Consider the following 13,045-nt stretch of genomic DNA (forward strand, 5'->3'; position numbering starts at 1 on the left):
ACCAATGGCTTTCTAAGTGTTTGCCTTTAATGATGGCTTGACTCTCAGATTTGACAAGGAAAGGACAAAGGATGTGAGGAATTCTTCCTAAAATAGGAAAAAACGAGTCTGACCCCAAATGGGTAAGAATATACCAAGTATGTTAGTCTGCTCTGTGGGATGAGGCCACTCTGCTGACTTCAACTACTTTGCAAAAGAGAGGGTAAGTAAAGCAGTCCTCACCTATACAGGATGCTGGCAAGCCCCAGTCTATACAATAGCAAACAAAGTGAAAGGAGAAGGCAGAGGAAAAAGCAAATTAAACAGAAAGTTTTCTGTTTCTAATTACCTCAGCCCTAAGAAAACTACACTGGGACACCTGAACACAGGTATTGAAACCTCAGCCAATGGGAACATACCCCGCAAATGGGAATATAATGTTTAGCCTTTCTGGAATTATGAGGTTGTTAGACTACTGCAATTATTATTTTAATAATATGCTTTCAGGTAAAGTGCCCAATCTAGGAGAATACTGAGAAATGGAGCACACTGCTTTCACTCCTCGAGGCCTCCCTCTTAGATTACAGGACACAGTACAGAAATGAAAAAGCATACTCAGCTGTCAGAGTACTACTCTGAATGTTAAGGAAGTAAGAAAGAGGAAATTAAAATGCCTGCTGGTTTTACTGCATCATATTTCACTTTGATACAAGCAAGAGATGTTTTCACACAGTAATTTTAGAATGTATTAGGTAAGAGCTCTTATAATCCAAAAGAGTAAAATGTAAATGTTTGTGTCTGTGCCAATAATTACCCAAGGAAAATGAAACAAAATAAAAAAAAAGGAAGCATTTTGCTGTCTTAAAGCTGGGAGAAAAGAATAAAAGGACTTGTAATACAAATATAATGTCAATATTTAGATGGATCCCACAAATGAGCACCATAAACATTCCAGCAAAAGCTTTACATGTAAGTAATTCATACATTTCATTGTGTGTATTCATTGGCAAAATTATATCAGTTCTGAAAACTGCTCTTTTCAGATAACCCCTTTACACAGATGTCACATCTGACAGAACAGCAAGTTCTGTAGCATCTCTTACCTGCAAATCTTTCTCTCTTACTCTGTCAACAAAGCTACACACACTCTCACACTCTTGGATCTTTCTCACATGTATAACTGGAGAGCAGTTCCTGATGGAGCTTTTGGCTGGTGGCCAATAATATGGTAGTTTGCATCTGTCACTGTTAGAAGTCCTGATGGTCTCTTATGTAATTAAAAGTGTTTTTAGAGACTGTCACCCCACGGGGTTTAATTAAGGTTCAGTCCTTAATAGCCAGCAAGTGTAAGATGTATATTTCTATTATAACCTGATCCCTAATTCAGTGTCTTACATGCAAGCAGATGTGTTGTAACGGGCACCTGCAGAAAAGAATCACTAATAATTTTCTTCCAGAGAGGTCTGGATCACTGCAGATTTTTATTCCAATATAAAACTTAAGCAAAACTAGGCAGGTAACCCTACCAAAGAAACATAGTCCCAAATGGAGAGAAGAGAATGCTTTTAAGCAATAGCAGATCAGAAATATCTGGACAACTTTTTTCAAAAAATCCAAAGAGAAAGCAGGTAAATAAACTTTAAAACATTAACCAGAAAACAGTATCAAACCAAGAGAAAGCACTCATCATTAAGTCCAGACAGCAATCCTTTAGACAAACACTGGAATGTATTTTGCATGCACTGCCTGAAGACTTGGCTGTGATGTAGAAGCCCACTGGAGCTGTATAAAAAAGAAGAGAAAGGCACCTGTCTCAGGTCTAACAATCAAAGGGTACCTATTTTACCAGCCACTCATTACACCTGATGTGCCTTGACAGACCCTTTTACTTCAGCCCTGTGAAGTCTTTGAGACACCATGCTTGGATCAAGGCAACAGTAATCAGGGGATTATTTCATATTCTGTTTACTGCCTTATAGTCATAAGCACAGAGGAACAGAGAAATAAACCCCTCAATTGTCAAGATAAACAACAGATCAAAGAAGAATTTAGATGCTACCTTCAAATATAAAAGAGAATGACTCTACAAAAATCATCTTTACACAATAAACTAATGTGACAAACCAGTCAGTAACTTGCTTGAGAACTCAATTTCAAAACCCTTGCTCTGCTTAAATGGCTCAGATGGAAATTTGTCCACTCTATTTCCACAGCCTAACTCAGTGAGACCCTCTGCAGGGAATGAGGGCAAAACATTCAGAGTTTATATCATAACTAGGAAGAAACATTGCAGCTCATTTGCTGCTTTTTACCTCATTCTATTAGTTCTAAAGTTCTCCATTTTAAATCTCTGCATGCTTTTGTCTGTTTGCCTACAACAAAAACATTTATGAGGCATATCTCTGTTTCTACAAATGTTCTTTTCACTTTTGCCTAATCAGTCCTTCTTCCAAAGTCTTATTCCCTTAGCAGGAAGTCACACACACACGTGCACAGACGCCGATCGGCATACAAGTGCCATAAATGCCAGCCTTCGAACAGAGGAGAACTTTTCCTTGAGCAAAGAACAGGAATCTATCAACCAGAGCCTCTCCTTCCAATAAGAATGTCAATATTCTGAAGTCTGAATATAGGGATAAATTATCATTCTGAAAATGGAGGAATTTAGAAGTTTAACTAAATAATTACATATTAACCAGGTACACTTAGGAGATACTTGAATTGTTGCAACTAAATTACTTGCATTTAGAATAAGAAGTTTCAGAGTCCACTAAAACTGCCTGTATTTCCACTGACTATTTAACAATGTTTGTAGCATAGCTCCTAATGAAATGTTTGGGCACATCATCTTATTACAACTACAATCTGGAATATTCCTAAAGAGCCATTTGCACAATGTGACATGAAGCTGGATTTTCCCCAAAGCAAACAGAAGCCAATCATTGACAGAAGATGAGGCCGAGAAAGAAAGGAGATCTCTGAGGTAGAGAACTGATCTTTCACTCCCTGAAACTTTTGGAGTGTCATCTAACTGTGGCCTCCTAGAGTTCTGAATGGTTACAGTCTCTAGCCCATCTCTTCCCCGAAAGCTTATTTTAGTATTTGTTTGTTACCTTTTCTTATATCCAGTTTAGCTGCTCAGCTCCACTACACATGAGGAGCAGCACAGGAAGCACCAAACGTGTATTGCTGTGTAAACAACATCAGCTCTGAGCCTACTGACAAACTGCTACTCAACAATTTAAAAGAATTCTCCTCTGCTACAAGCATGTCATACATAGAGCTCTGCACTGTGCCAGAGCAAGGACTGCAAGAACATCACTACAGTCACAAGCACCTACTGTTAAGGCTAGGTGTAGCCCAAGAATAAGTCTTTCTGGAATGCCTTCAGTCAGAAGTCACGAGCATATCAGGTAACTGGAGATGCTGGGTGGATTAAACAAGACCTGCACTAAAGAGGGACACAGCTGAGTCTCTGAATATGTACTGAGCATCACTGTAATGACACTGAAAATGAAATATCTCTGCATATCCCATTAGCTTGTTGGCAACCACGCACACTGCAACATGCATGGCATTTAAGTGCTCTTCTAATATCATCACATCAAAACAACAACAAAGAATTTGTGAAATTCAAAAGCTCACTCCTAAACTCCTCTGAATTCATTTTGTATCAGACTTTAAAGACAGAGAAGCCAGCAAAGCAACTCAGTGTAACTGATAATTCAATAAAATCTGGCACAAAGGGCCAAGAGAATTCATACAGTCAGGCACATATGCTTGTAATGACCACACCCAAAATCCCTCTCCAGGCAGCTGAGCTGCTTTTCATGACACTCTGAAGAAGTAAGAAAGGGTAAAAGGAAATGAACATGAACAGTATAAATGTAAATAGGATAATTCAGAAAATCAAGTGCGAACCAACACGTAGAACAACCTCCAACAATAAGCTCCAGAACAAGCAAAGACAAAGAACCTTAGCCAGAGGTCAGATGAGTCTAACATTACATATAAAATTTGTCTAACTGCCCAGTGCCTTTGAGAGCAAACTGAGGTGTAACAGTAAGGATCATCAGGACTCTGAAATGCTGGCCACCAACTGCTACAGCCTTACCACAGGGACTCCCTTCCAGTCACACACGAAAAGCAGATCCAAGAGCAGGACTTCAATCTGACACAAGCAACACCTGCCTTTTACATACAGGTGTCTTTGAATACACCACCTAGATATTTTAAATATAGAGACAAGGCATCCCATTATTCCCTCATTCTTTCTTTTCCTCTCCTCACCCTTCTCTCTCTGTTTTTTACCTGGAACTGATCAGATGCACATGTGTTCATCTCTGGTGATACAGGAGGTGTCTGTCCTATTGAAGCTATTTTTTCTGCTGCAGATATTGGTTTCAAAGGTTCCTTGGTAGGTTCTAACATACCCTGAATAAACAAATAAATAATCTAAATTAAAAAAAAAAAAATCACTTGCACACACAGACACACGCATTTACAGACATTTCAAGAGCTGAAGATGCTGAAAACTAGAATACACTACTAGGTAGCACTACCCTCAAATAAAGGCTTGGGGGGTAACCATGTATCTCTGGGACACTTTCACTGTGTCGAGAGGGGCAGGAGTGGATGGAGCAGGGGAAAATCCTCCTGGGTCCCTAGGCCTAAGAAACATTTTAGAGCCAGTAACAGAAACCCAAGTGTTGAGCTGGAGCTTGCTTTCAACTTTCAGTAATGTAATTTAAGCTGGAGAAAACAGTCACTTGATAAGGTGATGTTTTCTCCTCCCAATTGTGTGTAGACTATTCCAGAAATATCAAATGACCCATCACAAAAGTACATGTGCATTCATTCCATTTCAACAATTCAGTAATCCAGAAGAAACAAAACAAATCATCCGTTTTCAGAATAATACCAAGAATGATAATTACTGAGATGGAAATAAGTGCATTAAGAAGCATTAAGAAAATAATTACACTCATATTTTTAATTTTAAGCAAAGAGTTCAAAGATAGACAGGATTATGAAAAATGTCTGAAATCTGATCTTGAAAAAAATTTAGGGTGAGAAGATCTACAGAAAGCCCAAAGTTTGCATTGAGACATGCCAATGACTCGAAAACTATGAGAAACCCCCAAATAAACACACAGGATGTGCAACTAGAGCATTTTAAACCATTTTCAGGAAGTCACTTGCCAAGATCAGCTGTCCCACAAATGTTTCTGCACCATATTAGGTGAGCTTTGAATTTACCCACCAGTTAAATCAATTCTTTTGGACAGCAGAGAAACACAGAAAGCAATGTGGCAACAGAGAACAGCAATCCACTTAACTCCTACTATCACTGCTATCCAGCTTATTGTGTGCAAAAGCATATAAAAAATTTAGGAGACAAATAATCAGCAACAACAACAAACTTGAAAAAAACTAACTGCATGTGTGGCAAACATAGTCCTGCTCACAAACAGGACGAAAACAGCAATTGCTCTGAATTGTTTTAACTATCTGTATTTCAATACCATGTGTGCATCCAAATTAGTACATGAGCAGACCTTGATGCATGAGAAAACTGCAGAAGTTGCTCATTACGAAATTAAATCAGCCTAATATAAACCAAAGAAAACTATTTCTTTACTATTCCATTTGCAGATGATCATATGAAAACATAGGTGTTTTTGTACGTGCTTATACATACACGTGCACCATTTTTTGAGAAAAAAAGAACATGTATTTTGCTCAGAACAGCAAAAATCACAAACCTTACCTTCTCACTGTTTTTACTAAATACTTTATCACTTAAAATCAAGTATCTGCTTGCACACATAATGAAAATTATTTGTTTGGTAATTCTTTTCTAGATTTCTACTGATGCTTAAGCCATAACTGTACTTATAAAAATATCTTTCTGCACCCTCGGTGTTTAATGTAATTTATTTCATTATACGATGTTGTTGGAACTATAGCAAAAAAAAGACACTAAAAAAGCTTACCAGTCCTGCTGCATACATGGGTACTATCACAGGCTGCTTCTTGTTGCCTGTAAAGAGCTGATAAAACAACAACAACAAAGAATTTACTTAAGAGTTTCTGTGTTAGTCATGGAAATGTTTTTCATTGCTACATAACTTGCATAAGGTTAGTATCACAGAATAAATACTATGTTAATTACAACACAATGGCTAAAAACTAATGAGACTTCTGTATTAATAAGGCTTATAAAAAGGTTGCCAGGTGGTCTGTCAAGAACAGCCATGTTCTGTCCAGCTATGCAATTAGGAGACAGGCATTCACACAAAACACTTCCACCTGATTCTACATTTAAAGCAGCTTTGTTACTTAGAAAGCCAGTTTTACTGAGAGACTCACAATATTTCTTGTGTCGATTCCCAAGGAGCACAAAAGCTTTTTGTTGCTGTGGGAGCCACCCCACTGGTATCTCAGTCCATAAGCATCATGGATGTCCTGCAGCTCTGTCCACACGTCCATCAGTTCCCTGCACAACCCATCATAAATCAAGTTATCATTCAGAAAAACAGCTTAGCAGCCTTGAATATTCATTCTGTTTTATAATGCAAGTGACTTATTATACATTCCAATTAAACTTATGGCCAAGCACAATACCCAGGGGCACTAAAACTGCACAGTGTACTCAGAACAATTATAGTTCAGACTTCTCACTGGAAAATGATGTCCACAGCAGACAGGGCAAAGCCTGCTTAGACTTCATCACCACATGAATAAATGCAGTAATTTATAGCAAGTGTAACTAATAAGACATATTCTGGTTAATTCAGAGACATCATTGAAAAGAAGATGATAGGCTGCTGAGTTGCTAAGTGAAGTACTCCTGGCATATGTAGTCACTGAAAGCAAGCATTCTGCTAGATAGCTAATTTTCAATTGACAGCTTCTCAAAATGCTTCAAGCAAACACCTCACTTTGAATTACTGCTCTATGTGGTTCAAGTTCATTTTGAGTTTGTTGCATTGTGGTTTCTTACCCAGAACTTCCTAAACTCTCCTCAGCTGTTATTTGCTTTTTGTTATTTGCTTCCAACAGATGATTCAAGGAACTTATTTCTTCTTCAATTTCAGCAACAGGCATGGAAGGAAAACAGACTTCAAATATTCGTTCCAGACGACTTAGCAACGTTGTCTACACCAAAGAGAAAATAATTATGTCAAGTTCTGCTAACTGCTTTAAAGATAAGTCCAATATTACAGCAAGATGGAAAACAACTTATAGCTAATACAAGGTTTCACTTACCACAAAATATTAACTGTCAGATGACCATAAGATTCTTTAAACACCCAATACAGGCTTCTAGCTACTAAGAAACACTAAGGATCTTGCCCTCTGCAAAGTGACTTCTTACCAGAAGAGTTCAAAGCCACTCCATTAGAAATTAGTAGAAAATGCATGCAACAAGATCTATGCTATATAAAGATAATGTCTCAGCAATATAAACAGCACATATTGGAACTAATGGTTTCCAGACATTTTAATTCCAAAGCAGGAACTGGGCCTTGGCAGATAAATCTAATATGAAAAACAAAACAAAACCCAAACAACCTCTTGCCCTGACAAAAACAACAAAAAAAATCACCCCCTCCTTTTTTTTTGACAAGCATAGTGTGCTTTCTTGTTTTTCAGTTCTTCCCTTATGTTTCTCTTTTCTCTTTTGTATTTCCATATAGACAGGATTTCAACTTCTTGTACCTCTATTAACTAGTCTCAGACATCAGATGTACCACTGATATGGAATTTTTTTCCCAGTTCAACCCATTAAAAACAGGTAAGCATCAAACTTTTAATATTTGTTAAAATATCAATTGCAAGGTATGCTCATAAAAATGAGATTAAAGCCTTCTCTCATTTTTTCCAGGAACACCTGAATCTCTTTTCTTGCTATGGAAAGGAGGCACAAGCCTGGCATTAAGTGCAGCATTTCTATCTTTCTAGTTTAGTGTTCCTCAGCAACCACTTTCCCAGTGCTCTGCTGCAACACACACAGGGCAGCATCCAGCAGCTCCAGCACCTGCTTTTCTACTGGGGAAATGGAAAAGAAACAGAGTAGGCGGAAATCCCAGGAGCATCCCACGGTGTGTGCTGTTTTAGCTGTGCCAGCAGAGCCCTCCTGTGGAGATGCAGCATATTCCAGCAACAATGTTGAATTTACACACATAAGCCTCAAAACAGAGGGTTTTTTGTTACAACCGAGATGATCTGAAGTTCAGAAAAGCAAGGCTGTAGGAGGAAGTTACTTATTTTAGTTAGGCCAATCGATACAACTGGGACAAACCCTCATGCAGCAAAATACCTCCTTCACAATTCCAAGAGTTATCTACAACATTTCTCATTTGAATTTTTAGCTGAAAATTTGCCTTGTCTCTCATCTCAACAAAGCAGCTCACTGACCATGAACAGCAGCAAACGTAACAGAGGTAAATGCCACATTATCTGTATTGGAGTTCCGATGATGAGTCGGGAACTGGGAATGAGTCTGTCCAGACTATTCTTTTTATTCTGCCACTAACTGCAAAAAACAGGAAAATGAATTGGCTTAGAGCATCAGCTCTTCAGTTTTACTACCTGTGAAAGAAATGCCTGACTGGGACAGCCACCAGGTACAGTCATTTGCAAAACATAATGCCAAAATGTTCAAAGACCTGAATTCAGAGCATACCTGACTCACCCTTTTTTTTTTTCTTTTCTTCTCCATTTCCTCTCTGGTAAATTCTAACCATAATGAGCCATGTTCTACAGTACATAATTTTCCTTTTAAACATCTCTTAATGCTCAGTCATTCTGGCCATACACTAAGTTGCAATACTTGCAGGCTGTTTTGTGTTTGTTGACCAGAACTAAGACACTAACTTACATTTTTAGGAAGTAAAACTAAACAGTATTCCCGATTCTAGCCTAATGCTTCGGCTCACAAAAGCATACTCTACTTCAATTTTAAACCTTAACTTTGCCTACAATATATCACTTGCCCTTATCTTAGATCAACAGGTGATGCTTACTTCATTTCTGAACACAGCAAGAGTACATATCCCCAGGGAAAAGCAAGAGGCAGATGAATGGCATTGGATTGTGGAAACAGCAAGGCATCATGTTTCTTGAAAAGGATCAACATTTGAGAACATGCTAGTGACTAAAAATATGCTTGCTTAGGTAATGAAAGAATTAACAGAACATCTCTAAGAACCAAGCAGCATCTCAGTCAGCGTCACACTTCAAATTTGAGTTTAAGAATTGTGCTAAAATTTCAGAACAGTTTAACTATAGCATTCTTTACACTTCCTGTCATCTTTTCTAAATTTCCAGCAATACTTAGCCCTTATTTCTATACGACAAAGAATGGTTTCCATAGCAAACCAGAGTAATTAATTCTGTGTGTGCAGATACACAAAGGGAGGAGTGCACAAACACACATCTCTGGGCAGTGGCAATGGAAACAGCTGAACTTTTTCTTCTAACTGGGGATGAAATCCTGTGGTCACAGCTTCCAGGTGTAAAGGGCATCACCAAGATTTTAAAGCTGGTGTAAATGTTCACCTCCTACAAACTTTCATCTATTGTTGCATAAATCAGACTGCAAGAAAATACTCTGTATGACCAGAAGTAAAGCCATGTCTGTCTTTCTGAAGGAAAGAAAAAAAAAAAAAAAGGGGTAGAAACCAAGAATTTTTATCCACTTTTCATGTGGATAAAAGTTGCTAGAAGTATTTGATACCTGAGTGTTCTCCACAGCCATTTGAAAAGAATATTCTTGAAGGCTCTTACAGAAGATGTAGAAAGGCTACAGCTGCCATTAAACATTAACTGTGATTCTCCAAACACTGATAAATTCAAAGCTCCACAGTTTCTGCAAATGCATAGAAGTTTTTGGTAGACACTTAAGATATGTGGTAATCACCACCAGAACCAAACAAAATATCACAGATGTAACAGACTTTCAAATAAGCATAACCACAGGATTAGAATTTATCTCCTTGGCAATTAAACAGGGGGCAACATCATCCCTCAGAGCTGAAAGCCTAAAGTACTTGGTTTACACAATTTGTTTTTTGCTTCTTCTCCACCACAAGGCCAGAGAATCAATTAATTCCTTCAATACAGCAATTCTTCCCTAACCACCCAGCACACCAAATCCTCCCCAGCTGCCCCCACATGAACCCAACAGTGACAGGTCACTGCCTTTCTTCAGAGCTATGAAAAGAGGAGCTAACAAAACTTGCCATAAAGACAACACACCTGAGCCCCACTACAGAAGCAGTGGACACAGGGGACACAAATGGCAGTTTTCACCACATGACTGCTGTGATGCTTCTCTGGGTGAAGTTTTGGAGAACTCTGTGTGCAAGAGTGGAAAAAAAAAAACAATCTTGCAGAACTCTCTCCATGGTTCCACATGAGATCACAGATCACACATGAGCTGTGGAGCAGACACAAGAGCTCATCCAGGTGAACTCCCCTTCGAAGAGTGGAGTGGCACTTTGTCCTTCCATACTCTCCCCTTTCCACTGGAGGGCATAACCCCATTTTTAACACAAACTCTTATTTTCCCTTAGGAAATCTCTTACATCCCACAGCATCTCTTCTCTGGCAACCTCCAGAGGTGCTTTAAGAGGGGGAGAGTCAAAAACAGAGCATGCCTTCAGCCCTCCTTATCCTGCTGCCAGGAAAAGAGGCCACAGAGGAAGCAACACGAACTCTGGGCTGTTTGCATCTACCAAACACAAAACTGGAAGACCTAAGAATAAACAAACCCAGTGTAATAGTTAAATTGTTGAACATGTTTAGATATTCAAGCTTATGTGAAATGTAATAAAAGAAAAAACATATTAAAGGAGATGGAAATGAGCCTATGAAAGATCCAAGATGCTAAACATATAATTTAGGAAAGGAATAAAGCCCATATGGACACAATTGGCTTCTAGTTAGAACTCAGAAGCTGAATGAAAGCTCTCAAAAAATGACAGAACAAAGCTCAGGGGCCAAGAAAAGAAAATGATTAACCACTGAGATTTTATTTAACTTAAATCATGAACTCACTGTTCTGCAGAGTGCCTAGCACAGCTTTTTATGACTATTTAAATAAAATAAAGTAGAGATTAAATGAGAAACTCTCTTTGCTGGGTTTTTTAACAACCAAACCGCATTTTCCAGCAACCCATTTGCCTGTGAAGAGCTAAGTCGCCATATACTCTTCTCCCTTCACCATGTGTGTGCATGGGATGGGTGTATTTGGGGTTTTTGGTTGGTTGGTTGGTTTTATTGGTGTTCTTGTGGTATTTTTGGGGGGGGTGGGTTTGGGGATTTTTTAAGAGCTAAACTGCATTACCATACAGATAACACAAGGGAGCTGAAGAACCAATTTCACTGAATGCAACTCACCACGGGGAACACACCAATCAGCTTCCGTGGGTCTCAAGATTTTCTGGACTCAAGCATTAAACAAAGTTAAACAGGTAACTAAAAGCACACAAGCAAACAAACAAATCACTAAGTTCTTAGTTACATGGGGACAGTTTTTTCCTTGAAACAGTTTCTGGATTGTTCCAACTATGAATCTATTTCCTTTTCACAAAGCAACAATTTGTTTCTTTGTCTGAAGCACAGGCAACACCGCCTCACAATCAACGGGAGAACAGCTCCAGGCAGAAAAACTCCTGAGTAAAGAAGACAAGCGAAGCTTACAAAGAACACTAGTTTAACTTCTTGTGTTTCAAACGTGTTGTCTCCATCCCCACTTGAAAAGCAGGTAAATATAAGTTAATGCCATAAATTCCTTAGACATAAAAAATTGAATTGAAAGATGTGTTTTTATTAACACGGGAAATTCTTAACAAAAACACTTGTCCTGAAACTGAGATATGCAAGCCAGGAAGAGGATGCCACAAGACCCAAAAAACCTTCATCAACATAAAAGGAGGAATCTGATTTTTTTAACAATAATTTAAAGAATTAAGGAAGGCAACGTTAGTCCTAAATATCCCAAACCCATTTTTAAAGAGTAACTATAAAAGTTTTGAGCTCAGCTGCAAAGCAAATCTGAAAATGTAGTCGGTTGAGGAGAAAGAAAAGGTTAAGACTCCTCTGCTCCCCTTACTGCATGATCTGAGAGTTATAAACTGCAGGGAAGTTCAGGCTAGAAATGTGAAGCTGTCTCTCTCCTTCTTGCTGGAAGCTTCACCATTTATTCTCCCTCATATGGAATACATCAAGCATTGCATCTTCCATGCAGGCGAAGTACAGTTTAACAGTTCTTTATTGTGACTACCTAAAGCTCACTGACCATTTCAGTTTGTCACATTGGTATTATCTACTGCTGTTGTACTAACTTTTCAGTCACGGTCTGAGAGGAAGTACAGCAGATGACACTTATGTGTATAAAATGGGAAATAATTTTGTCCTGTGATATATAAATAGAAATGCTAAAAGAACCCCCTCTCAAACTATTTTCTTTTGTAAGATTCCCCTTAGCCAGTCTGTTCTGAAAAACAGCAATTAAGGACTACTTGTAATAGTCTGATTTTCACTGTTATTCAGCTGCAAATACTTAAGACTTACAACCCCCAAACCTTTCCAAAAAGATATATTTACACTGCAAATTGTTACCCAACTGCCTGAACATAATTTAGCCAATACCATTTTAATTTACCTCAGTGAACTGGGAGGCTGAAGTCTTTATGGTCATAATTACTTTTTTCCAAAAGGATGATCACTGCCCAAGACAAAGTAAACTCCAAATGACAGTGATCCAGGTTTTTCTTTGTCTTGGTGCATATTCGTGGCTTAGTAACTGTGCATCGCCCACACTGATTAATCTGACAAGGCAGAGCCTGCGAGCACAGGCTCTCTAATAAGTGGAGAACCTTAAAACCCACTTGGAGGACTGTTCACATTTTCCTTCATCCCTTTCGAGGATTTGTTAACTCTCGGCTAAATCAGGTAAGATTTGGCCTTCCAACCAAGCCCTTCTTCAGCTCCTCTTCCTCTGGAGATGCCCATGCTCCTTGCACACAGGCAGGCACAGCCGTATTCCCCACCC

General features: G+C 38.6%; 1 protein-coding gene across 3 annotated transcripts in view; it reads right to left on the reverse strand.

Moving 5' to 3' along the window:
* AFTPH (aftiphilin) overlaps positions 1-13,045 on the reverse strand; it is a 42,135-nt gene that overhangs the window by 14,375 nt on the left and 14,715 nt on the right. For all 3 annotated transcript variants that reach the window (XM_069009083.1, XM_069009082.1, XM_069009084.1), the window contains exons 3-6: positions 6,986-7,140; positions 6,352-6,478; positions 5,976-6,032; positions 4,291-4,413 (exon numbers count right to left, since the gene is read on the reverse strand). In XM_069009083.1, coding sequence (XP_068865184.1) covers positions 4,291-4,413; positions 5,976-6,032; positions 6,352-6,478; positions 6,986-7,140 — 462 coding nt within the window. The remainder of the gene's footprint in view (positions 1-4,290; positions 4,414-5,975; positions 6,033-6,351; positions 6,479-6,985; positions 7,141-13,045) is intronic.

The sequence above is a fragment of the Aphelocoma coerulescens genome, chromosome 3, assembly GCF_041296385.1.
Source record: "Aphelocoma coerulescens isolate FSJ_1873_10779 chromosome 3, UR_Acoe_1.0, whole genome shotgun sequence".
Lineage (NCBI taxonomy): Eukaryota > Metazoa > Chordata > Aves > Passeriformes > Corvidae > Aphelocoma > Aphelocoma coerulescens.